General features: G+C 41.8%; 1 protein-coding gene across 3 annotated transcripts; it reads left to right on the plus strand.

Annotated features, from left to right (window-relative positions):
- Window positions 1-836: 836 nt before the first annotated feature.
- VGLL3 (vestigial like family member 3) lies at window positions 837-27854 on the plus strand. 3 transcript variants are annotated; one of them, XM_065657116.1, is made up of 4 exons: window positions 837-1122; window positions 10361-10616; window positions 16022-16522; window positions 21991-27854. In XM_065657116.1, exons 1-4 carry the CDS (start codon window positions 1018-1020, stop codon window positions 22032-22034), a joined length of 906 nt encoding a protein of 301 aa, XP_065513188.1. In that variant the 5' UTR covers window positions 837-1017; the 3' UTR covers window positions 22035-27854. The 3 variants fall into 3 exon arrangements, with proteins under 3 accessions (XP_065513188.1, XP_065513197.1, XP_065513205.1); XM_065657125.1 differs by having other exon boundaries at window positions 10364-10616; XM_065657133.1 differs by lacking the exon at window positions 837-1122 and adding an exon at window positions 1329-1359.

Consider the following 27854-nt stretch of genomic DNA (forward strand, 5'->3'; position numbering starts at 1 on the left):
AAACAATTTTTTGTTTGTTTTTAAAAAGAAACTTGATGTAATTCATTTTAGGCCAAAATGAGAAGAAACCAAGTGCAAACAAGTGCAGTCATTCCCAGGCTCATAAACTGGAATAATGCTGACAAGCCATCTGCGTAGTCTTTTCCATGTGAGGAATGGCATTGAAAGCCTTCAAGTGCGGGACTGCAGTAGGGCAGCTTGCAGGCAAAAATGTGCATACAGAGTTAGACCATTAATATATTTGAGTAGGACTGGAGCCATTACAACCAGATCCTGGTTTTCTGCATATTTTCAAACTAGAGCAGTACACTTCATTGATTTTTTTTTTTTTTTTTCCGCCTTCAGACATTGTGGACCAAATGTAGGGAGAGAAGACAGACTTTCCAAGCTAATTAAAAACTTATCCGATCTCCCACCTCCCATGGGACAAGTGGGTTCCTTCTTCCTCCCAGATGAATTTCCAGGATGAATCAATCCCTCAGGAGGTCAAGTGTGGCTGGTGCAAGTGACACTTCACTAGAGAGAGTCCCCGCTGCTTAAGCGTGGCCGAGCTTCTCGTAGACTGAAACCCGGCACCGAGGTTCTTCCCTCTCCCGTCCAGAAGCGACGGGAGATTCGCACCAAGAGCAAATAAATAAATATTACTGAGGGCCAAACCTGGCAGCCGCGGGCCCCTCCGTGGGCCCCTCCGTGGGACCCTCCGCGGGACGGGCGGGGGGCAGGCGCAGGTGCTGCGCTCCCGCGGAGCCGCTGCGAGAGGGGCGGGCGGGGCGCGGTCCCCGCCCCCGCGGCCGCGCTGCTGGTGCTGCTGCTGTCGCCGCCGGGGCGCCCCGCGCTGCTGCCGCCGCGCTATAAGTGCGGGAGCGGGGCGCGGCGGCCGCCGAAGATGCGCTGGCAGCCGGGGCTGCGCGGCGCCCCGCCGCGGCCGCCCTGCGCGGAGGAGGAGGAAGAGAAGAAGAAGGAAGAAGAAGAAGAAGAAGAAGCGGGAGGCGGCGGTGGCGCGGGGCGGCCGCGGCCATGAGCTGCTCGGACGTAGCCATGCAGCAGCCCGCCCCGGCGGCGTGCGGGGCGCCCCGCTATCTGGCCGGCGCCGCGGCCGCACCCGCGGCGGGCTGCCCGCAGGTGAGCCGCGGGGAGGGAAGGGTTGCGCGGGCTAGCGCGCAGGTCGTGGCGGTGGGCCGGACTGGGAGGTGGGGGGACTTTTTCGGGTGTCCCCCCCGTTAGCGGACTACATGGCGCATCGCTGGCTGGCCGGGGCGGAGACCTCCACCCCGGCCAGCCAGCGATGCGCCATGCAGCCCCCGGCCTGATTTGGAGATGCGGGGAGCTGATGAGAGTGCCCCAGAGCAGCGGAGACTGGTAAGACCTTTTTTTTATTTAAAAAAAAAAATTTTCCCAAATTCTTATATTTAGAGGGTATGTGTTGACTTGCTCGGCCGGAGCGGGGAAGGGGGAGAAAGTTATTCCTTGCTTTCTACCCCCGCCTCCTCTCCGCCGTCGCTCCTTACTCGACGAGCCTCACAGCTCGTCCACTCTGCCGGCGCAGAGCTGCGCCGTTGCTGTCCGCTGGTGCGGAGCGGTCCGCGGGCGCGCACACTGGCGGAACCTCCGCCCGCCGGCGGGAGGGGACCCGCGCTGCTCCCCGCGAACGGGACGCACTGCACCACTCACCCCGGCTGTCTTGGAAGATCGGCTCCGGCAAGTTTCCAGCTGAATTGGGTGATCAGATGTATTTAAAAAAAAAAAAAAAAAAGTCAGGAAATTCTTATCAGGCTGACAGCATTTTTAGACTATGCAGTGCGTGGGTGAAGTGGGACTAATATTGACTTGGCCCTAATGTAGTCATCTGAGAATACATTTTTTGGTTGTTGCTGCATTCCATAAGGTTTTATCATTATTATCCATGAAGATTGTTTTCTCCGTACATGGGAAGTGACCCCTAATATCAACTTGCCTGGGAGACACGAATATGGGCTAAACCATTAAAATTCCTATTGCATGTTATTGGGTTTTTTTTCTTCATCGTTGGGACAGAGAGCCCATTTGTAGAAATGATACCTCAGTGAACTTTTCCAGGTTGCTCACGTTGTTCACTGTAAATGTGGGCTCTGGAAAACTTGTGAGTTTTGTCTGTCGCAGCGTGCCTTTGTTATTATTTCTTCTCTAATCTAGGTCACAGCTTGCAGAACCTTCCATCTATACAGTAATTTTAGTTACAAACTCTCTATCTGAAGAGCTGGAGCTCCAGTTGTTAGCCTGCATAATTTGGGGGAAAAATAAATACAGAATCTCAAACAGATTGACTCTTTGACTAAGAGACCTAGAAGTAGAAAACTGCAATTGAAACTTTGGTGGCTGTTTTGGCATTTAACTCTGTAGGTATTGACTGTATATCTTTTCTAGATCTGGGACGTAGAATGCATAGTACATAAAAATCTATTAAATGATCATTAGTAACTGTTTCACACTCAAGTGCAATTATTTTTAAACAGAATAATGAAGTTTCTCTATCAGCTGTAAGCAGCACCATATATGAAATGTCCTGGAGGCACCTTAATGAACACCAAAGATTCTTGAAATTTCATTTTAAATAAACTGAGTTCTTGTGGGTTATGCTATTTATGCCGTTTAATAACAGTGGAGGTCGATAGGCAAGGCAAGAGACATAGATAGTTTTGTTGAGCCGACACAATTTGAGAGTTGTGGCCAGCACAACATATCCTATTACCGCCAAAAAACATTCTAAACCTTGCTATCCTGCATGTTATTGACAATTTGTTTTAGTTAATCCTGCTTGCGCCAATTATTCCTGAAATATTTGGATCTGGAGGGTCTTCACAAACTCATCAAACGTCAGACTGGAAAACCAAGCTGTTTTCGCTGAACTAAGAATATTGCACTAATTCTAGCAGCTGTGAACTTTAGAGCATTTTATATATTTTCTCTGAATATAATACAATTTTTTTTGAAAAAAAGTAAACATAGAATGAACTCCTCATGCATCTGTAGTTGTGGTGGAAAGATTTACTGTTTGGGTAATGTATGACATTTTGCAAGTCTATTTTTCTTCAGAATTGTCCTGTCAGGGACGTTTAATCAACCGATAAAGAGCGTAAGAAAGGATGAGGAATCTCTTGCCAGGTTTTTGTTTCTTCTTACACATGTGTTCAACATGTAAAACACTTCTGTCGTCTTCATGAGGATGATGACCGTTTTAAAGAATGTTCTTCTTTGCCGGAATTAAAACTCTGGTTTAAAAATAACAGTGAGGGAAGACGAACTAGTGGGATATCTTAAAAATAAAGCGGTGCATTGAAGCTGATAAAGTGGAGTTCACACTTAAAATATCTGAGGACTCCATTGAAGCATTTTTCAGTGCCGTTGTACTACTCTGTTGTTTTTCGGTACTCAGTAAAATGTTTTGTTTTCTGAAAAAGAAAGCTCTTCCATGCTGTGCTCCTGTTGGCTTTCTTTTCCTTCTCAGTGCAAGGAGACATAGGTGTGTTATTCTAACTAAAGTTTGTGCATCTTCGTAGGTATTAAATCTGTCACAAACATGTAACTGGTTATGCCAGTTTTCAGTTTCAGTTTTGTATCCTTTTAAGAGCAAAGCAAGCTCCTTAGCTGTGGAGCTGCTGTTGCAGATGTATAGGTTCAAGTTCTGGGCCATAGTGTCTCTCTGGAAGGGTAACTTCATCGTGTTTCTATAGGTTGCATGCTGCATATGTTGGTCAGGAGAAGTGTCTCCAGCAAATAGCTGGTATTGTGTCACTGTTCTGCAGTGAAAAAGTTGAATGGCCATTTCTCCTTTTTTTTTTTTTTCTTTAAATAACTGATATTGGATTGTTTTTAAATGATGGACTAGTGTGCACCTGAGTTGTGCAGAAATGACATTTTTTTTTTAGGGGATGGTCTATTGTGCCTTTTCAAAGTTACTCCACTTTAAAGGTATTCCTGTATTTCTGTGCTTGTAGTTTTCATTCCCTTAAAACCAGTACAGAACTGTTTTTTATCTTGAACATAAATGCAGAATTTCTGGAAGCTTAGCTTTCACCAATCTGTAGCCAAGAAAGGACTAGCTGGCAAATGAATTTAGATGGGATTTTTTTTTTTTTTTTAAAGCACTTAGTGGACTGGAACTTGAATTCCTACTGAATGTTAATGGGAGTGGAGGCTTAGCACCTTAGGTCTTAGATTGCTGAAGTCTAGGGTGTTCTCTGGAGGGAAGTAAGTGGAATACGGATACATACGTGCTCAAACGATGTCAGAAGGAGCTGACAAAAATGGGGTGTGGCCCTAATTCTATAGATAAATTAGGGTTTCAACATTCGTTTGCCAAAAGGCAGAGTGAACGTCTGCCGGTGTAACAACACAGATGTGTTCCTCTGTGTGTCAAGAAGCTGTGCCTGCATGAGGGTAAACCCTGCAGAATGGTCAACTCTTCATTGTATGCTTTCTGGAGGCACTGTGCAGCTGTAGTTGCGAGTTTTGGCTTTTTTGTGGGTTGGGTGAGGAATGGGTGTAACAGATCTACTCATTCAAACAGACTCTGGAAACACATAATCAGTGAAGAATCCTGTTGTGTTCTTGGCGCACGAGAAATACCGTGATGGCTCGCCATGCTCTGTCAGTCTAGGTATAGCAAGCTGCAGAGCTGAGCCTAAGGTAGGATTCACCCTGGCTTGCTAACAGCTGAGTTTAAGACCTTTGAAGTGGGAAGTTGCAGTAAATGGTAGTTTTGGAATTTCTCCATGGTATGTAGATGTAGAGAGCTAAGCCAACACCATCCTTGCTAAATCAAGTCTTGCATAAAGAGTTGTGATATGCTCAAGTCAGACTTACTGCTGGCAGTGCTGCAGACAGACTTTTTCCAGAAAAGGGCTTGTCTCCGTTAGCAAATTAGGTCACTAACTCAACTCTTCCTTCCAAACTAACAGCACTGCAGACAAGGACGAGTCACATTTAGTGTTGTGTCAGCTGGCTGTAGCTAAGACCTAACTGATGTACTATAACTTAGTTTTTCAGTAGACTTCTTTGTATCGTATGTTCTCAACTTTGAGGATCGGCTTATGTTACTAATGATGTGTGTGTGTGGCAGTCTGCAGTATCTAATGCAGCAGAAGACAGCCTCACATTCAGTTTTTGTAGTTAGGATGTTTTCTCAAGGCTTGTTCTGAAGCTTGGTGATCACCCTACTACTGACTTCACTGAAAACTGAGTCAGACCTATATAAGTCACCTTTAAAGGCTACTCTCAGAATTACAGGACTTAAAACCTGGGTTAAGTCTTACCCTCTGTGTGGGTTTTTGTTGTGTTTGTTTAATCCCATGAGACACTTCTGATTTAAAAAAAAAAAAAAATTGCCTGCTTTATTTTGTTGTACTGATTGGGACCAAATTCTACTTGACCTTCCTGTATCTACATAAAAATATAACTTTAGACTTTAACAATACACCTCTGTTTAGATGTACAGCAAAAAATGTATAAATTCATTTTTCCACCATTCCATTCTTCAGCAGAGCACAGCAGGAGCTCCAGGCTCTACTGCTGCAAATCCAGTGGCTCACCTGAAGGAGTGTGGCTATGCTGTTGGCTTGCTCCTTTGTGAGGGTAGAAGTTAGCGTTTCATGTTTTCATGGCATGCAGTAAATACCGCTTTCAGACCCAGCATTCCATGCCCTGATTGCTTGAAATTGTCTTCTTCCTTGAATACTTTCTGTGTTATCAATAGGAGCCTGCTTGGCAGACAGCTCCACAAATGGAGGACTGTCCGTGATTTGCCTGGAGTTTGTTGCTGAAATTCCTTCTCAGAAGCTTATGTCAAATGACAGCCTTTTTCTCAGGACAGGGTCATATAGTGTTTCTTCAGTGTAGTTATTCTTTATTTTTGGTTCCTGTTCTTTCCCTCATAACGGAAAATCTGTAACAGGTGGCCCCAGGCACACCAGACTTTCATGCTTGGGAGCATAAAGGGCCATATGCTGTATGATGGCATGTATGGAGATAATCAGTTGTAGCAATACACAACTAGCTTATATGTAAAACAAGAGCTGGCCTGAATTTTTGATTCAAACCTGGCTAACCTAAAACTTTCTCCATGCTCAACTGTGCTTGGTTCATTTTTTGTTTTGGTGCCCAGTAGCTGGTTTCAGCTGGAAGGGAATATTTTTCAATTTGTTAGGAGGAATGTTCTGACATTTTTACCAGACCCCCCAGGTGAGATCTGGGGCCCTTGCAGTCAGTTGGACTTTTGCCATTGGCTTTAATGTGGCCAGAATTTCACTGCAGGAGAACCATTTTGCTTGGTTCTGGGTAGAGTATGTCGGAAAATAACAGGACTCTTCAAGACAGAGGTTTTGTGTGAGATTTTGGACCACATGCTTCCTTGATCTAAAAGTGGTCAGTTTTACTCCAGAAGACAGGATGATGCTTATCCAGCATAAATGCTCTCTTTACTATTGCCGTATTAGTGGTGATTTGCTGTTGACCTTTAGTTTCCTTTTGTTAGACTACATGAAGAGTTGAAATTATCTTTGGAAGAGACTGTGATTATATGAAATAAGGAAAAAAAAATGCTTTAAGCTTAATTCAGCCTATGCTGTACGGCATTATTTACCCAGAGGTTGTACCTTTGTCCTTCAGTCGTGAACGTAGGTCTATTATGTAAGCCAGCATCAGGTACTATAGACACTGAATTTCCCTATTTCCCAGTATGGTAAGTTGACTTTTAGTTCTGTATTCTGGGTCTTGGCCAAGATGAGATTTTGTGTGTTTGTTTTGTTTTGTTTTTCAAAGGTTGCTTAATCTCAGCCTCTAGTTGGTAAGGAAGAGAGGTGGAATTCATGAATATATGAAAGTATTAGAGATCTGAACTTAGGCAAGAAATATGTTGCATTTGCTCAGAAAATACTCTTTGTAAAGATATTACAGATCCTGTTGGCAGCTTAAATATATGCGAGAACTGTTTGTATGAAAAAGTACAAGTGAAACTGGGCGAGCCCAGATTAGTTATCAGAAACCTAACCTGTTTTTTGGTTCGTGTCATCCTGTACTGCCCTCTCCAAACTGCCATGATGGTGGGACAAATTCATCTAGCAGTTGATGATCTTACATACTTTTCTACTCACACAACTGCAGTTAGAAATGTTATAAGAAGTTTACTGTTAAGGTCCAAACAAGTAATGCAGAATTTGTGTACAAGCAGGGCATGTTAAGGGGGTTAGGGAAAGAAAAAACTTTAATAAAGGATGTATACAATGGAAGGGGTGTATATATACTGCATGCAAGGAAAACTTGAATTACTTTATCTCACTGTAGTCTCTTATTTAAAGAGTGTTGTAATTACAGGCTGTTAATTTCTTCCTGAAGTTCAAATTCAGTAGATCGGTATCTGATCATAGGCTTGAAGCAGTTTTGAAAAATCTTTGCTTCACGAAAAACTCACCACGAAACACTTTTCACTGTCAATAACTTCAGTCTCTATACAAGGCCTTGCACTTGTCCATCAGTACTACTATCTTTTTCTATGTTCAAACAAACAAACAAACAAACAGACCACGAACAGATTTGCTGTTTTCAAAAACAGTAAGTGCTCAGAATATCTTGTAATGACTGCCCATGGACTAGAGGGGAGGGAAGAGAGTTGAAATGGAAAATGAATTAGATTCTTAAGCTGTGGAAGGGGAAACATTCCTGCACAGAGAAGCGACTCCGGAGATAAGTTTTAATTTCCTGAGCTCCAGTCTCTATATCAGAACATTGAAAGACTTCCTTCCTGATAACCAAGTCAAGCCAGAGGCCATATTAAATGATGTGTTTCTCTATATAATTGCATTCTTGTATATGTATTTGCATACTCACAGTATAAATACAAATAATGTACCTATAATGATAGAAGTCAACTTTTAAACTGTGTTGCATGTATTCAAGATCTGGCATATATACTCTGCCTGAGATGTTGTAATACGTCAATAACTGTTTAAACTTCCATAAAGGATCTCTTTTGTACTTTGTCTCTACACAAAAGCCGAAACCCAACCAAAACCAAAAATGAAAAAAGCACTCTCCCCAACTACTTGTCTTGCATTTTTAAGAGGATCTGGGTTATGGTGCACCTTTAAGAATGATCAAGTCCCTGGCATAGATCCGTTACAGATTTCTAATGCATAGACCTCCGGTATATGCAATATTGTTATAACCGTTTCTGTCTTACTAAGGTCTCGTCACTCCATGATTACTCACACAAAACCATTAAGCTTACTGTGAGTGATATCTTAGTAAGCCTTCCAGAAACAAATATTAAGAGATATTTTTTCTTTGTTTGCAGAAGGAGCAAAGCATTTACAAAAAAGTACAAATTCTGCATTTTGAAAAATTTGTTGCAGAGCCTCAGATTGTGTTTCCTTTCGGCATTTTTAATAGTTTCTAGTAAAACTGTTTTGATTTGCTGTTTCTATCTTTAATTCTTTTATTTTTCTTTTTTTTTTTTTACATTTTTTTTTTTTTTTTTTTAGGGGATAAACCTGTATGTAAGTAATAATGTGCTAAGCAGAGCCATGGTATAACTTACTTTGTGAAGCACAGAATTACTTGAATTCCAGACCATTGTCTAGATATCCCAAACTGTAAAATAAAATTACTTACATCCCTCGTTGCAGTTTACATAACAGCATTGGAATTAAAAGTATTACTGAGCTGGTTTATGTTTATCTGTTAACCTACTGTAATGACAGATGCATCCCTTACTTGCTATGAACATTTAGCATTATAGGTTTTAATTCCTTTTTCTTACAGTTCTTACAGTTAATTTTTAATAACCATTCATAATCAAGAATTAGCCTCAGAGTTATCTATTTTGTATTACGGTGCAAGAATTTGTAGTGGCTTATATGATTTTGGAAAGTATCAATTGTAAATATATCGACGGTATACAAGATCGGAAAATGACTTTTGATTACTACTAAATCAGACCAGTGTATTTATTGTATAAACGGAACTTTATAGATGGTGTAGTTTCTTACCTTTTCCTATAGAACAACTTTGGGAAAAGGGAAGAAAGCTGTAAACTTGAAAGAGATTCTGGTGGTGCTAAGGTGTTGCCAAGCAAACCATAAAAGATAAGTCAAACTGTAATTCTATAGAAGAGCTGTGAAATACTTCTACATATGTGCTGTAGTTGGTTTTGGGTTCCCGAAGCTGCTTGTGTGTAAAGTCAGCTGTGGAAATGGCTAGCTAGCTAAAAGCTATGATTCCTGCAGCTTGACTGTTGAGGGGAGATTTTTTTTTTTTTTTTGCCTGTGAAAACAGTTGTAAAGTGGAACATCTGAAAAATATGTTCCATGCAAAATGGATCTTCACACACATTTATTTTGACATTTAGGTTTGGTTTGAGAGAGAGAGAGAGAAGATTCTGAAATAGGCATTCACAGATGGCATGTGTGGGGTTTTATTTTTTTTTATATGCTTCTCTGTGTTTTTCGTTTAGGGTAGATTTTTTTGCATGTGTTTGCAGACTTGTCAATTCCCCTCTTCCCCCAGATGACATGTTTAGGTTTTCTATGACTTGAATTTTTGTCCTTTTTTTCCAGAAGATGATACTTAAAAAATAAAAAGAAAAAAGCAATAGGCACAAAAACCTCCCACCTCCACCCCAAAACAACAACAACAAACCACCCCCAACCAACAAAACAAAAAACTTCCCTCAAGCCCCACCCCCATCCAAACCCTACACAGCACCCTAAGGTATAGCTTCCTATGATACACATTTTCTTGGCAGTGAGTGACAGCGTATGTGCTTTGTGGACTCTGATAACACGGTGGAAAATCTTTCATGAAGCACCGAATTCTCCCATCTTTACACCTTCAACAAGGAGTAGATGAGAGGAGTCCAGTGGGTCATGTGCTCTCAACTAGGGCAGTGTGGTTGGCAAAACCTGGTGCATTTTCACCTAGATGGGCAAAATGCAGACATTGTGTATTCTGGCCACCCCTCCGCAGGGCTGGACTCGACCTCTGTAGCCTTTACTGATGGGAATATCCTTTCCAGGTGGGAGTCAGGAGTGCATTGTTGGAGTCTGTCTTTTCTTTTTAAGGTGCTGAGTGAAAGCTGTTGCTGATAAATTGTGGTTGTGAAACGTGCCTGAGAAGCAGGTCCATCTGTGTGTGATGAATAAAAACTCTAAGTGGCGCTGGTAATCTCTTCTTTGTGCAATGTCAGTGCAAAATATCCCTGTATTCCAACCGTAATTATGAAATGGGTATTCAATGTATTCAGTTATTTTTCTTTAAGGAAACCAGATGTTGAGCTTGCACTGAATGCCATCAGTGATACATCTCTTGTTTGTTTTGTTTTTAATCCCAGAAGAAGTTAGCTGTATACAACAAGATGCAGGAGTCTCTGGAAGTGACCCTTCCCAGCAAGCAAGAGGAGGATGAGAAAGACCAGCCTGCCGAGATGGAGTACCTTAACTCTCGCTGCGTCCTTTTCACTTACTTCCAGGGAGACATTGGTTCAGTAGTGGATGAACACTTCTCAAGAGCTTTGAGCCAAGCCAGTAGCTTCAGTCCAGAAACTGCCCTTACGAAGAGCAAGGCAGGGCTAAATCCTCTGTGGAGAGGTAAGAGGAGCAGTAATTTGCTTTCTGTGGTGTGGCTGGGTCTGTGTCATGGTAATACACATTGCATTGCAGCTGAAATTTTGCTGCTCTGTGGAGGTGGAAAAATCCCCGCAGATTTGAAAGAACCAAGTTGCTTCTTGGGGTTGAGTGATCTGAAGTGTTAAAGTGGGAAAGAGATGTCAAAGGTGTGAAAGAAGCAGACGTGTCCCTCTCTTGCCATAGCCCGCAGCTCCACCAAGGCCTGGAAGGAATGCAGCAGAGCTCACGTGGCTTCACAGACGTCTGCTGCAAGGTTAGAGGCTTATTTTTAAGCTCCAAGTGTGAAACTTGGCCTGTGAGGCAAGAGCCAAAGCTGTTTGGGATGCTGGCCTCAGACGTGAGGAGACCCATGCAGCCTTCTCGGGTGAATTTGCCAGGTGATTACAATTCATCTGTGGCTGCTTTCCAGGTAGGGAGGAGTCAGCACAGGCTGGAACAAGCTTGGGTGCAAGCCCCGGCCCATGTGGCTGCAGCTGTGTGGTGTGGTGCATTGCAGCCTGCCCACGGGCCATTGCTACTGGCTTCCTGTGCTTAACTGGCGATGATGTTCCTCGGCTTCCGAGCAGGGCGTAGAAACATGGTAGGGGCTGTGAGGCATTTGCATACTCCACTTATGCGTGTGTACTGTTATGCATATAAGCATGATCAACACAACAAAGAACACATCTTGCCAGATAAACTAGGTAGACCTTACAGAGAAGATTTCAAAATTGGTGACTGGAGAAAGCATGCTGGTAAGACACTTTCTGCACTTCGTTGAATGTGGCAGTCTGAGTAGTTTTTCAGATCCTCAGCTGCATTATTTCTGATCATGTCCTTATGTGGACTGGCAAAGAGACATGAACTGAGTGAGTAATGGCCTTGCGTTGGGTTGAGTGAGAGGGGTACTGTCAGGATCCTTGTAGGAGTGGTGGAGTTCATAATCAGCAATCTTGAGGTGAGAGTGTATTGATGAAAGTCGTAGATAATAAAGAGAGACAGGATTTTTGGAAACCACTGTGACTAGAAAAATAGCACAGAAGGACTTGCTTTCCAGAATGATGATGACAAATCCGAGGAAGTTTAAGCAAAGGTCAGCAGAAGTGGCTAGGGAGCTAGAGGAATTTATGGCTTGAGCCGGGACCATTAATGTTAATGGGAAAGTTTCCGTCGACTCAACTGAGAGCAGGATTGAACCTATTCTTTCTAAAAAGGGGACTGAAGCATTTGTACATGGCCCAGACAGGCTATAAATGTTTTAGAGATGGGATCAAGGCAGTCCCCAGAGACCTCATGCCTACAGCAAGCCCTCTTCACAAGCTTGGAGACCTACTATGGGTGGGATTGTGTGTCTTCTCTTTGGCCTCAGACATATCCTGCTGCTGTTCCCTGGCTCCCCCTGAGGTTGCGCAGCCCCTCCCCATAAAGCTCTGCAGGGGAGAGGGTGGCCTGGCACAAGGGTTCTTCAGCCTCCTGACCCAGCGTGCCCTGTGCTGTTGGCGGGGAATGGAGGTCTTCGTGTCCTGAAAGTCTTCCAGGAATAAAGTAAGAGGATATGCCTTCTGCTGCCTCTGCACCTGCTGAAGCGGTATGAAAATCCCCAGGCAGGCCGCTGGGCAGGGCTGCTTGCTTCTGTACTGTGGACACCGAGAAAGCTGAGGGTATCTGTTTCTCTAAAAAAGAGAAGCTGACAAGAGTTTCATCAGGCCCAAGTGAGTTTTCTGAAACATGCTGGCTTGAAAATAGTGGGGAAGGAGTGACGCTAACACCTTGGTCTTCTGGTTCATGTACAGTTCTCAAAGATGCTCAGTTGCAGCAAATGGATGTGAATTTGTATCCCATTACCTAAAGAAGTTAAAATACTTGCTTGAAGGTCTTTTATAAATAACCTTCATGGTTAATCAGAATTTTTGTCAATAAATTACTCAAAGATAATTGAAAAAAAAAGCATTTACAATAGCTGTTTTGGAAGGTACAGATTTAAATGGAAAGTGTGTGGGCACAAACTGACTACTTGGCTCACTGCATTATTTCTCCTTTGGCTGAAAAGAGTGATTAATAACATTTTCTGCCTTTTTTTTTTTTTTTTAAGTCTTACGGGTGTGGAGTTTTTTTAGTGTCCTGATGGAAGAGCAAACTGTAATTTCATCATGAAGGTGATATTGTGAGTTCTTTGTTTTGAGGAGGAATTTTGCTTGTGTATAGAAAATAGAACCTGCTGTCCTGAAAAGAGCAAGTTTTCATCTTTTGTATGTTGAAAATACTGATCAGTTTAGGCTAAAATTAACTTCAAAACTATTTTTTTATAAAATATAGTTCCCTACAACAAGTTCCAGTAACATGGACTTTAAATATTCAATTGTAGATGTAGCTACCTTAAGCCTTTTTCAGGCGTAATGAAACTAATGATACCTTGAAACTAATGTTACCTTAACAAAATTTTTATCAACAAATTTTTCCCAGCTGAAAACGTTAAGTTTTTTCTTTCTTGGATTTTGTTTTCCTCCTGCATAACTAAGAAATTATATTGTATTACAGAAAATTCCATATATTGTCTCATTTATAGCGTGTGTGCTTTGTCATGTTTTCAGTGCATGTTGGCCAGCCACCATGAACTTTAGCATTAGTCACCACTTTGTGGTATCTGAGATGTTGCCATCTCCCTGCCTCCTTGTACTTAGAATAGGAAATTGTGGTAACTAGTATCTTTCTTGGCAGACAATTTTTGTTAAGTGCCTCCTTCCAGCCTTCTGAAAGCTCATAGAAGCTAATGAGATCTTTCTTTTTTTCCGCCCCCCCCTGCCAAGGACAGTGGTGAAATGGCTATTTCTCCATTGCCATGTCCCATAGAGGCAAAGTATCTGACATGATGGTATCTGTAAAGATAATTGGTTGTGCTTGCCATTTTAAAGGTGAGAAGGAAAGGAGACCCTTCAAATACTGTGGAAATGTGTGGTAGTTGGGGCTTGTGGTTCAACACAGAGATGGTTCTTGTTGATGGGGTTGCTGCACACTTAATATGTAGTAGCATCCTCTGTGAGGCCTCAGGGTGGATTAAGTTTTCTTGCATGACCATATAACCTGGATGGACCCAGTATCTCCAGTGACATGACTTGACTCTGGCCAGTGAGGTTGGTCTCTGCTGTTACACTCAATGGTACCTCGGAGCTGATCCATGACAGTTTCTGACAGTGGTAATGGCTTTGTGAAATGTGCATCTGTTTGAAAAATGGAGATGACCAAACATGTTTTCTGTGGCCTAGAACTTCTGCATGATTGGTAAAGTCAAGCTGGTATGTGATCTGGGTTGAATTCATATTGGCATATCCAGTGGTTTAAAGTGCTCTCTCCTGATATTAAAGTTGTCCTTCAGATACTTTGTGGTTTTCCATGCTTTTTTGAAGTGAGATGGTTTGGATTTATGGCTTTTCTGTGCAGATAACAGCCAGATAGCTTCCAAAACCTCTTGATTACAGAGATTAATTTTCCAGAATACTGGCAAGGCATTGTTAGGCTGTGCTTCTCTGTTAAGCAGTGAGGAAAACGAGAGACTGGACATCAAGAAGCTTGTTTTTGATTTTTTTTTTTTTTTTGTCAGCCCTGATGCCAACACTTTGAACAATGTGCATTCTCTATCTTAGCCTAATCCCTTGTAAGAAGGAACAATTTACAAACAAGAAACAATTTTGGAGGAGTGCTGAGGCTTCTATTATATGCTTGAAGCTCTCTCCAGGCTTCTACAATGAATTACAATAGGAATATGTCACTAAAAAAAGAAGCAACCTTTTGAAGAAAGCCATGCTGGAGTATAGTTTGATAGATAAGCTTGCAGCCTCTGAAGCAGTTTGGTACTAAAAGAAGTTCTCTATGTTTTTCCATAGTGGGTTTGCAAAGTTTATTTCCCATATCGGAAGTTAATCAGGCTCAATAAACTGCATAAATCAAAGCCAACTGATGTGTGGAAAAACTTTCTATGATTTTAATGGATTTTAAACCAGATACATGAGTGTCCTAGTGATGCAGTCAGAAAACACTTTTGCAGGTTTTGTTTCCAAAACATTTTTGTGTAAGCAAAGTTCAGAGGCAGGAGTGTCTGAAGAATCTGTTCATTCTCAGTGGTGTCTTCACCCAAGTCTCATGCCAGTTGTTTGTTAAACAAAGCAAAACAAAAGGTCATTTAAAAAAATAATATAAATATTTTTGTAAATGTTATATGAGGAACAGAGGATTCCTCGCCTCGTCAAATATAAAATTTCCCTGGCTTTATTTCTCCGTAGGCTATTTTTATGAGTTGTTCTTTCATCAGAGGTAAAGTCCTGTATTTTTATGTTTCCATCTTTGACCAAAAAAACCCTATTTGAGCTGAGACATATTGCATGAAGCAGTACTTTCAAACATGAGCTGGCTAGAGGATTGTGAGAATGGAGATGCCAATACTTTCCTACACATCAAAAGCACTAACTGCTCCTTTAAAAGAGGAATTTTTAGAATGTGATTTCATAATGTAGAGGTATTGAAATCCATTTAAATATAAGTTGAACCCTAGCTGTAAGAAACAGTGAGTCTTTTATTTCTGACAAAAACTTATTCCAGTTATACAGATGATTCTGTTTGTCTGATCCTATTGGGTACAAGGCAACATGATCTCTTCTACAAGGGACTAACATAACATGTGTTGGATACAATATTTATCCTATTAAAACATGCAATCAGTTTGAGAAGATCTGGTACTCTTCCTTTAGCCAAATGTCTCATGTTCTGCAGTGTGACCTGGTTCTCTGTCCTCAGAAGCATTTACAGCCATAACAGCTGCCTTTCTTAATGATGTGTTCTGGTTCGGTCAGGAGTTAACCTCTCCTCATAATTCCTATGCCAAGATCCTGAGAGACCTGTGACTCTTCAGCTTGGAGAAGTCTTCTCAAGGGTTATCTTATGTGCAAATACCTAATGGGAGGCAATGAAGATGAGGGAGCCAGACTCTCCCCAGCAATGCTTGCTTGCAGGATGAGAGGCAACAGGCACGAATTAGAAAACAGGAAACTCCATCTGAACACAATACTACATTTTTTTTTTTATTTATTTACTTTTTTGACGTTGAGAGCGTCCAAACACTGGAAGATGTTGCCCAGAGGTGATGTGGGGTTTGGATCTCAGTTAAAATCTCACTGGACACCATACTGCACAGCCTTCTCTAGGTGATTCCACTTGAGCAGGACAGTTGGACCAGATAATCACAAGAGGATCCCCTCCTACTTCACCTGTCCTGTGATTCTGTAATTGCTGAGTTCAGTGTTACAAATTTGAAAGAGTAGAAAATCATTGTGGGGTTTTGTCATTAAATTTGTTGTTCAGCTTCGGTCATACTTTGTTTCTCTCCTCTCTACCAGAAAGCTCAACAATTTCAAGCCAAAGGAGCAGTTTCCCAACTTCATTTTGGACCAGCTCTTATCAGCCTCCCCCTCCACCATGCTTAAGTGGAGTACACCCTGATTTCCCTGTTACTGCACCAGGCACCTTCCCAACACCAGATCCCAGCAGCTGGCCAGGACACGGCCTTCATCAGACTGCCCAGCCTCCTCCCCCTGCCACATCTGAATCCTGGCATTATCCTTTAGCATCTCAGGTGAGCCCTTCGTATGCACACATGCATGATGTGTACATGCATCGTCATCACCCTCATCCACACATGCACCATCACCATCCCAGCTCGCACCGTGACCCCCGCTATGGGTCCCTGCTGATGCCTTCAGTTCGTGCAGCCAGGATTCCTGCTCCGCAGTGCGATGTGACAAAGACAGATCCCGCTGCTGTCACCAGCGCTACCTCAGCATGGGCTGGAGCCTTTCATGGAACGGTGGACATTGTGCCAAGTTTTGGGTTTGACACAGGTAAGATGGTTCAATTGTGTCTGTGACTTGTTTTAGCGGGAAAAATTTGAGCAAAGTAGTGGACTCCCTGCAGCTGAAGCAAGGCTTGTTCTCAAAGCCTTCTCCAAATATATTTCCAGGTGGGAATCCCTCCTGAAATTGCAACCAGGGCAGACGAGCTGTGAAAAATCCAGTTCTCACTGCCTTTTGCTTAGAGACCTTTGTCTGCCTTGGTCCCGTTCAAGCTGAATGAGTTGTGATATGATACACATTTTTTGGTTTAAATCTTGTGGGAAATGATTAATTAAACTTCCACGTGGAAGCTTCCAGCTTGTTCAGCTAGTTCATGTGTGCATTCCCCAAAATATAGCTCCAATGAGGAATGAACTAATAACTTGTCAGTACATTGGGACTGCATCTTGCTCATCTAAATTGGAACAGATCAGTATTTCCTTCCTGTGTAGTATCCAGGTGTCACAAAGAGTAGAGATGCTGGTTGAGCTGTGCTCACCATCAAACTAAACTTCTTTCTGTAGGTTCTAGGCAGAGGTCTGTAAAATAGATTCATTTCACAGCACAGTCTGTAGCCATAGGACAGTCTCTTCTAATAAACCAGGTGCTTTTTCTCTTTTCTGTAAGAGCACAGTACCTTTGCATGGTGCTGCCTGCTCCTTGTGAAAATTGCTATGGAGGGGTACATTTGGATGCTAATTTTATTATATCAGGATTCTGTTTTGACGGTGCTTAACAGTGGCTTGCATGTTTTGTTGTTGTCTACTCTGCATGGGAGGCAGTGGAGAAGGCCTGAACAGTTAATTTCTGCCCCATCCCTGATGTGTGGGTTTTAGTCCATGAGTTCCTGTGGGGGAAAAGAAAGAGGGGAAATGATGTGTGACTGGTTTGCAGGAACAGATGAACTCAGCAAAGCAATGTCTCACTTGTTTGTGACTATTCAAAATGGCCATGCACCAAAACACCACAGCAAAACCTTACCAGGCAGAACCAGTTTGGCACATAAGGCTTTGCAAACAAGGGAGCAAGCAACAAAATGCAGCAGGTAGTGGTAGCCTGTGACATTACAATTATTTGCTCTTTTACCCTCCTGTGCTCTCCAAGCAGGGGCTTGCTGGGAAGGGCAGGAAAGCTCTAAGCTCCCTTTCCAGCCTTTCCTACAGCTGGTGGATTTGAGACAAATACTTTGGTGACAGGCATTCCTCATCGTGGTGAAACGAGGGAGCTTAGTTGCCCTGGGGTTTTGCATGCATCTCAAATGGTGTCACCCCAGGGAAGGCTAGTTGTTCTGCCAGGGAGAGGAGGGAGCTGCTGAAGCACCACTCTGAGTCACACCCAGCACTCACCAGCACAGGTGAAGTTTTTCTTGCTTCTTGTCCACTCCAGGGGAGGATTATACTGGATAAGTCTCCACGTAATGCAGAATTTAATTACATTTGACTCTCACATGAGAGAGCAATCTCAGCAGAGAGGCTAAAAACTGAAGAGCCTGAAGAATGTACTGGCTTTCTGTGGCACAGAAGTGGTTGCTCCTGAGTAGGGCAAGGTCATAGTGGCAAGAAAATTTCACTTCTGGAAGTCTTCACTCATATCTCCCTGCAGAATAAAAGACATCAACCTGTGGAGCTGTCAATATATCAGATTCCACGAGCTTCAGATGATTTATATAGCAAAGTTCATTTGGTATATACCTAGACATTGCTTTTCAGAGCCTTTCTTGTGCTACTGTCACATGCAATTATAGAAACATTTGCAAAATTCCTCATGGTGAATTATATGGAATGACAGTGTTGGGTTCAGAGCAGGCTGGCTGTAATGTTACCCTCTTCCAGCTACATTGTTGCATCTCTGCCATACTAAGCCAAATATTTGATCTCATGAATGGGTGATGCTGAATCACTTCAAAGACTAAGAGGGCTTTCCCCTTGCATGCACAGTATAGTTTGGGAATTTGTTTCAGAACACATTGTGTGGGTCATCAGTGTATCACTGTTCGTAGAGCTAACAAAGTATTGATCTGTCTTGCACATCTGTTTGAATTTACATGGTCCTGTTTTAGAGGATGAAGAGGGATTTAGCTACCTGATTCCCATTAAATGTGGCTTAATCCTCCCATTGTCTGCTGCAAATTAACCCTTTTAGAAGCTTCTTTATTGTTACAAGTGGGATTAAAGAAAATGCTAGTCTACATGAGAATATATTAAAAATTGTTATCTTTGTGGCTGCTGTTATGCAGTGTCTTTCCAAAGCTGAAGTGCCTAAGCTATAATGCTCAATATAAAAGTATAATTTATATCAAGCATTGATATAAACCTCTAGATATGAGCACAGCATGTTTGTGCTTTAGGCCTCAGTTCCCTGCCCCACTGATGTCAAGCAAAGCAAGGTCAGCCTCTAACAGCATAGACTGCAGTTCATGGCGTACATACAGAGAGCATTGCTGCAGCTGTAATCCCACAGTGTCGGGGCTAAATCCTCGTGTTTACGTTAAGGGTGCACAAACTGAGTTGAGCACTTAAAACCGGCCGGGGTGGAAGTTGCTGTGGTTACAGCCGCCAGTGTTTCCCTCAGGGGCAGGGTGGGAGTCTGCCCTGCACGCTGGGCACTTCAGGTGGTCCATCAGATCCAACTGTGCTGGAAGCTGCCAGGTCTGCTGGCAGCCCTGTGGGAGGAGAGCAGAGCAACTTGCCCTTGCTACTACGGAGCCTAGGAGGATATCCTGTCCTGCTGGTGGACAGATGTGCTGGAGGAGGTTTCCTGTAGCCCTAGCACACCAAAAGCAGAGCAGGATTTTGGCATATCTGAGGGCTGTAAGTCTATCTTAAAATTGAAGTGAACATCCTTTATTGTGCAAAGTTATGCACACTGAGGTGTGTAACTTTACATTTACCTCTTCTAGTCCTGACTAACTATAGGAAATTGACTTTAGGAAATGCCTGGAAGTCAGTGTGTCATGTTGAATATGGAATTCGAGTGGTCAATCTGCTGCCTTCTGTAGTTATCTCCGTTCACACATACACACACACAACTAATTAAGCTTGTTTAGATATTCCCACAGAACACGCACTCTGCTTGTGTGGCAATTATCTATAATGTTGGTATCCCAGAGATGGGGAGTTGTGCTGGTCTGGCAATACTGCCTCATGCAAAGCAAGGAAGGATGTCTTCACTGAGAGGAAAATGTTCTTTCAGCAGGCTGCAAGTGAAAGCTCTCGCTTATTAACAGGTCTGCACTTGGATGACATGTTAGGACTGCAGATAGCCTTGCCATGAAGGAGATGGGAATATTATTAGGGAAAGGCATGGAAAAGGTTCTACATTCAGTTCTGTAACTAAGGCAACTTTTTTTTTTTTTTAATTGTTTTCCATGACTGTTTAGGCTTAATAGCTATACCTTAAACTGCCTTGTAGTAGTTATTTGTGTTTGTTCCGAAGACAACCAATTAGGAAGGTGTCTATTCAACTGGTTATTCCCCTTCTACCAGTTGCTACTATCAGGTGGACATCCTCTTAAACAGAGGTGTGTTGGTTTTTTTGGGTTTTTTGGGGTTTTTTTAAGCTTCTAGGAGCTGTATAAGCAGTTTCTTATCAGCTTTCATTGCCTTTAGTGGCGTTTAGTGCTCTACTGGTGAACTTAAATGACTCCTTTCCACTCTGAAAGGTTTCTGCTGTCAGATTTTTTTTTTTCTTCTTGTAAACAGCAGGGGAAAAATAACAGAAAATTATCATCGCTAACTTTGAGGGAGCTGTGAAGGAAACTAACAGCATTTTATTATGACTCTGCCTGTGAATAGTGCTGCCAGGAAATAAAGTAACTCTGAAGCAACAAGGAGACATCCTTATTGAGTAAAGAGCCTCTGAACATGTTTTTATAGGCGTGCTTTAGTCAACAGACATCCCAATTTTCCAATCTAAAGAAAGAGGTGCAAATGCATGTGAGATGGAGCAGAAAGACAGTTAACCGGGTTTGGCATGCTGTATCTGTGTGTTCTGCTTTCCCTGTCTGTCACTGCTTGGACACACAAGTGTTTGGGTGCTGCTTGGGGATCCTTACACAGACTTAGAAATATGCTGTCATCTTTTACGTGACTGTTAATTTTTGTAGCTCAACTCCAAAGTGTTGCTGATCATCATTAGAAATTTAACTGTTTGTGCTCCTAAAAGAAGGAGGTGGTGGTTAGATCTGAATCTATCATGTCTCTTAGGCTTTCTGAAAACATATGGGTCTTCCTTTGTGTCTCACTATGTGATCAGATATGGAAATGAGAGATTTTCACAGGCCGATTGTCAATTTTCAGAGGTTAACGAACAAATGAACATGGACCTTCAATGGTTGCAAAATCATCAAGGTCTGGAATTGCACATACTTCACATTAGTGGCGAAATCTGCCCTAAATTCTAAGCAGATCAGGTAGCTGTTGCATTGGTCTTGGTATACAATGTAGCAGGGCAATACGTAGTATGACACAGAGCAGAGCATTGCTGTCTATATAGCAATGATGATTTATAGTGCGAAGTGCATCTTTATTTCCCAAAATGTGATTCCGTTCGCTCAAAACGTCAAGAGGTAAGTTTTAAATCAGCAAGTCCTAAATGCGTTACTACATCTTAAAATATGTGCCTGCACCTCTCTCCTTTCTACTTTCCCTATAAATCAGCAAGAATGTATCTTCCTTGGGAAGTTTCATGTGCACCTCCCCCTCTATTGTCTGGACTTAAGGTATATGCCCTGTTAGGTGTAAATCTAGCAAAAATTGAATCCCTCTGGAGCAGAGAAATCTCAGATTATAACACAGGTTCCAAGCCTATAATGCTGAAGCCACAACATTGCACCACATTTATTAGATAGTCCTCACTTTTTATAAAGGAAAATGTTAGAGTAACTCAGAACAAATGCAAGCTGAAAATCATTAATTTTTCCCATGTGGAAGCGCTAGCCATTCTTGGCTGAAAATCTGACACTCTGTAGGTGAAATTATTCGGGTTTCTTTCATGGTGTGGGAACATTTTCCTTCTCTCCTTTGTAAGGTGAAATGCCACAGAAACTGTGAGATCCTAAAGTGTCACAGGTGTTTTCTAAAAGAAGTAGAGTCTGTGGCTGGCCCCTATCAGGAAAAATTGTTCTGTTGCATACTGGATTATATATACAGACCTTGCTGGAGGATTTTATCACACTATGCCATGCTCCAAATGAGGCCAAAACGAGGAAGCACACACAGGATTTTATCAGCATTCCTGAACCACTTGAGCCAGTCTAAAACTTAAGTGTGGTTTAAGCTTATCCTACAATAATAAAATTGGGAGCAATAGTAATGTCACTAACAAGTCCACTAGGCTGGTAAGTTTTGAGTTTTTTCTTTTTCTTGTCTTTTTTTTTTTTTTTTGTTTAGCCTTATTTCACTTGCTTGGGGAAGGGATGGAAAAAGCTGTATCAATTTTTTTTTATTATTTTTTTTTTTTCCTTTTCTGAAATGTAGGTCTACAGCATCAGGACAAGAGCAAGGAAGCTTCTTGGTTCTGAAGTTCGGATAAATTAAGGCCAGCTAGAGCTGGAGTTGGTGCAGCTGGTTGTGCGATACAACAGTCGTTGACTCCTTCTGCATGGGGCAAAGGACACACATGAAGATGAAGAGCCAAGCGTTCTGGTTTTGCTATTGAGCCTTTTGTTTGTAAGGCTGTTTATGGGTCCCACAGTGTCGGAAAAAAAAACAAACCTAACTTTTCTTTCTTTCCTCATCTGAGCCTGCTGCAGCTGGGCAACCTAACTCCTTTCTGCTCCTTTAACAGTGTTTTGTTTTGTTCTGTTCAGCTTGATATTTTTATGAACAGTCTCAATTGTCAGGAGAAAGACTCTCCCTTGACCACAGTGCGCCTCCTTTCAGGAATACAGTATTTTGTAGCTCTTTGTGCATCTATTTTTGTAGAAATACAGAAAGTTTGGGTAAGAATTGATGGGCTATTTTAGGATGACATATTTTTTTAAAAAAAGTTGTAAAATTGTTAAGTTCTGTTTAAAGAACTTGCTCTCAGAGAAGCACTGGCAAAAAAATGTATAAAATGTTATTTTTAGATGTCTGTGATGTTTTTGTGCATTGTTTTTTTGTTTGTTTGTTACCTCAAATGTCTATCTATCTTTTTAGAGAGCTAAACCTTTTTTGTCTCCACATTACTAGATTTTGATGGTTTTGTCCTTTTGTTCTAGCTTAAGCAAGTGTAATTCACACCTAAATTTTCAGACAAATATTTTTCCTACTGGTGTTAGATTGTAGTAAGGGTGTTTTTATTTTCTTGCTTCTAAAGGTGGCTTTGTGCTGTGCTTATTGTCAGGAGCTTGCAAACACCTTTAGCATGGAACAAAGCCTGGGGCTGCAGAAACTTCATTTTCAACCCACCCATTCTTTCAAAATGGACCAAATACTCTTACGGATTTAAATCAGACATGAGTTTAGGCCTCATCCATGATCCGTTGAAGCTGTTGAACATAGTTTCCTATGAGTTATATTTCAGGCTGTCATAGTGCTCATAAATGTCAGTATACTCTTATTTCAACTAAGGAGGCTGGACTTTCAGATAAGCCATTTCAATGGTGGTAACTTATAACATCAATTTTCAGGGAAAAATGTCACTTTTATAAAAATGTGCGACTTGCAGAAACAAAATGTTTTCAACTGGCCTGATCTGTCTGCTGAGCACCTCAAGGAAAGCGCTGCAGTGTTCAGCTCCTGTTGACTTCAAAATCTGTTTCTCTAACCTAAGATTTGCTCTGCACCTTATGAGACCCCAGCTGCAGCTCTTGAATTTTGTGAGAAGTTGCACGTACTCCGCATGCACAAATTCAGGCCTGGCTGCTGTCTGGCTAAGAATCTGAACTTGGAAATGATGCGGCCATGTCTAGCCACAGTGCTCTGCAAGGTGTTTGGGAAACCCCATTTCTGGCCTAGGTCTGACGTGTATAATAAGGACTTTAGTTAAAGCCAAGGTGAACATGATCCAATTCTGAATAAGGGGTGCAAAATTAGCCTTGACAGCCCCAGTCCTGTGATGGGCTAGAGCTGGGTCAGCCCCCATGCCCAACCCTAGGACTCCAGTATGAGTGTCAGCATATGCTTAGGTGGGGCTGAGTGCAGGATCAGAGCCTGGGTTGCCAGGTCCTAGCTATTGCTTGGAGATGTTGCCTTTCTTTGTGCACCCAAGGTCCCCCTGTAATATTTTCCAAGGCTCTTATAACCTATTACATTTCTCTCACCACTGTTTTCAGACATCCCTGTCTGAAAGACAAACCAACTAAATGGAAACCAAGACAAACACATGGCTGAGATAAGAAAAGTTTAATTTTAAGGCAATGAGCACTGTAAATGTAGGTTTGTCAGGTGGAGACCACATGGATCAATGTGTGAAAGGGAAGGGGGAGTGTTGGGATGTGCATGCCATTCTGAGGTTCATGCCTGTGCTGCTGCTTCTCTTCAGGCTTTTTGAACTTGATCCTACGAGGTATTGAGCATTCTTCCTTGCCATGTGAGAGGGCTTGACACGCTGGCACTGGAGGCATCAGAATTATGTCACAATTTGGCAAGACCCTTAAGTGGTCTTGCTGATTTGAAGTTTGAGACAGTGTAAAAGTGCGGAATGGACTATGCTTAAACATTACTTTAAAATAGTGGGGTTGTAGTTTCTGTGTTGGGATTCTGAATTAAATGTGGTGGGATTTTTCCACTCATCTTTATAGTCCATCAGCATTTCTTAACAGAATTAACTCTCGTGACACTTCTATGTGTTATTGCTACTCTGCTGGAGCTAGCTCCTCAATTTGTCAATGAATTCATAATGCAATTGGAAAACTGTACAGGGGGAACACAGTAAGAGCTGCCACGGTTCACTTTCTTACCAGGACAGTACAGTTCAGGAAGTATCTCAAGCATAATAGTTCTGACAGTATGAGAAATATTGGGAAGGAAAAAAAAAGTCCAAGCTTCATAAAGTTTTTTTTTTTAAATTTTTTTCTGGACTTGGCAAAGCTGGAAGGCAAAGAGGCAATCTATCCTCTTTGAACTTCAGGGCTGGAGAGTTTGGGGGGAGCAAAAGAAAAGCTGACATTTCTTTTTGAGGTGTAGTGTGTCTGACTTCCTGAAATAGTTTAAAATCTAGCAAGAGTGGTCAGTTCATTGTCTTCCTCTTCACAAGTTCGGATGATGAGGGACCTCCTCCTGTTCCCTATAGATGACAAAGCAGAATGGGAGAGGAAAAATCAGGCCCATAGTTTGCACTGGAATCCCTTTCTGGATTGTTTTATTAAGTTAACGGTTAGCAGGGATGAATATGTGGTGAAGCTGTTGCCTCTTCCACCTCAAGGACTACTGTTATATGCCCAGTTTCCACTGCTGAACCTTTGAGTGTGTTGAAGGAACTTCTGTTGCTCTGCAGGCTCTGGGAGACAAGTGCCAACAAAAACCTGCTATCTTCCATAGCCATTCATGCACCAGTCAATTGACTTTGAAAGTCATTTTTTTTTTTTTGACTCCCCTCAGTCACTAACCATCCCCTGTACTAACAACCGAGTTGGAAGTAAAAGCACAAGTGGTGCATAGCAGCAGCCCTACTTCTATGTTCTACAATCTGAAGGATAGGAAAGAAAAAGTCCTTCCCCTGACAATCTTTTAAGTTAAATTCAGCAGATTTATTTCTCTCTCTCTCACATACACGCACATTTATACACACGCACAAATGCGCTTATGAGAAGCAGATGCTGTGATGGTTTTGTTCTTGAAAAAGGAGGGGAGTGCTTGCTCACAACATTGCAGTTATGGAGAAATGATGGCAGTGAGAAAGAAACAGAAATGTTAAGACTGCTCATGTTTCCACAAATAGGAAAAAAGGCCTTTAAAATCAGGTCACAGACAAGTTATGTGTTTTAACACATTACTAAAGGAGTTGTTTCATTCTTTTTGTGTGTGGTGAATTCTGATGCTGTCCCAAGAAAGTGGATGATTCATTTTGTGAGGACTTACAAAACATGATGTACTCTGTCACTATTTCTGGGAGAACACAGGGAAATTATTGTCTTATTTTAAGAAAAATCTATGTACTAAACTCCTTAAAGTGGTCAAAGATTGATTTTATTCTTATTAATGTTGAGAAATCTGCTTTCAATTTTTGTGTCTTCATTTGAAGACTGGGAGGGTTCAAGTTGTCCACCAATTTTTGAAAAGCAGATGCCAGTTTGTTTCAACTGGGCATTTCTACCCCAACAAAATAGTGCAGCTACTGACCACCAGGCAGATTTGATTTTTGGAGAGTTGAATAAGCTACACTTGACAATAGTATAATGAACTTTGTTCCGATTCCTCTCCTCACCAGACACACAAATTCAGTGATCAATTTATCTGATACCTCTTTCATAGTGTGAAGATCTTCAGTGAATGGCAGTTTTCTCTCAATCGTCTGCTTCTGCCTTAAAACATCCTTTTGAGGATGAAGCTCTCATCACAGCTTTCAGAGAGAGCAGACATTGCAGGAGGGGAGTGTCAAGTTTATCCCCACCTCCACTTAGGATCAGCTCGCCTGTACTCAGCCTTTCTGCTTCCAGGCTAGTGTGTATGTCTTGCTCTCCTCCCACAATTCTTTATGTGTATGTATATATTTATACACATATATACACACACACGTAGCTATACTGGGTTCCCTTCATTCCATCCTTATGCTTCGAATGCATGTCCTTTGGAAATGGAGTGAATGACATCACTAAATCTCATCTAAGAGTGAGAAAATGTAGGCATTTTATTGCATTCTCTATAACCTCAGGAGTGAACAGATTTTTTTTTCCATATTTGTAAAAAACAAAACCAAACAACAACAGAAACCTAACAAAACCAATGTTTTCAAAATGCCTGATTTGTTGTACCTGTGAAGATAACCATGGAGTCAACAGAGTTATGTAGAGCAGTGCAATATCTTGCCTTTCAGCAGACAAGCATATCTTTTTGAAAATGATTCTTTTAATTAATTTCAGGTACAAGCTTTCTCTCCATATCAATGGACCAGCAACATATACTTCTTATAAATGATTTAGAAATATGTATATTTTTAAAGTTGACATTCTGGCTTTAATATGTCAGCCTTTGAGCTTTTAAAGGGTATTTGGATGATAAATATTGTTTGTGTGTGAATTTTTAAAAGAAGTTGATGCATGTTATTTGGAACTGAAATCTCACGTAAAGCAGGAAGGTATTTAAAAATAAATACTGCTTTTACATATTAGCCCTATGGGCACAATCTGACAGTTGTGATGCAGAATGTTGTCCCTTTAAAGACTAAGAACCTCTTGCCTGAGCAAGATCACAATCCAGTCGCTGTGACAGAAGAGACAGGAGCAGTTATCTTGCAAAGGCTGAGCTTGTAGATCTGTGAGCAGAGATGGTCTGTATGTAGATGGCTGGGCAACCACTGCTCAACGTATTAAAAGTAGGCTGTGTTGGCAGGTTTATACTTGCCCTGTCTTATGGGGTGAACTGATTGCCAAGGGGAATTAGAAATGTGTCTGGAAACCTGTGTTTTAGCTGCCCTTGGTCTGTACAATGCTCTCCTTGTTCTTGCTCTGTGACACCATGATGAGACCTGTGAAAGCTGGGCTGGAGTCCCCTGCGAAATGCAGCATGGTTTTAGCTCACAATAAAGATAGTTTAGGGATGGGGGTAATTCAAACATCACAGCTATCTCGTACAGCTGCTCAAAGGCTCAAGCCTTCAAGGTGGATCAGCTTTGCATCATTGATGATGGCAGTTTGCATACAGGAGCCCAAATACTGCTTCCTTCCCTCGGTGTCTTTGGAAATCTTCAATGGCCTTGAGATCATTGGAACCGGCCTCAAACGCCTAAATTGCAGTCTAGTGTTGGCTGGCATAGCGTGGTGACCTGGGATCTGGTCCAGCATTGGTGGACATCAGTTGGAATCAGCGTTGATTCTGGTGAACTTGGGTTCAGGTAACTAGTACCTATAGTTAACTGATATTTATAGCAGTTGAGGTTTACAGTAATCTACTAAAGTATCTGCAGAACTATGCTGCACTTTCCCTGCTAGTTGTTTGTAGCTGTTGTTTAAATCTATCAGTCAAATCAGGGTCCCCGTCCTCCCCTCTGCTGTTTTCCAACCCTGCTTCCCTCAAAACTCCATTAAACTTTTTTGCTCCTCTTATCAAAACTGATGGGGAGGCTTTGTATAAAGAAAAGCGTCACTGTTTTAATTACTGAATAAATAATTTAATGTGAATTTTATTGTTATATTTTTATGTAGCATTTTCAGTTTGGTCTGTATTTCTCAACAATTAGCTAATGCTTTCTTTTTATT

This window comes from Caloenas nicobarica, chromosome 1 (assembly GCF_036013445.1).
Source record: "Caloenas nicobarica isolate bCalNic1 chromosome 1, bCalNic1.hap1, whole genome shotgun sequence".
NCBI lineage: Eukaryota > Metazoa > Chordata > Aves > Columbiformes > Columbidae > Caloenas > Caloenas nicobarica.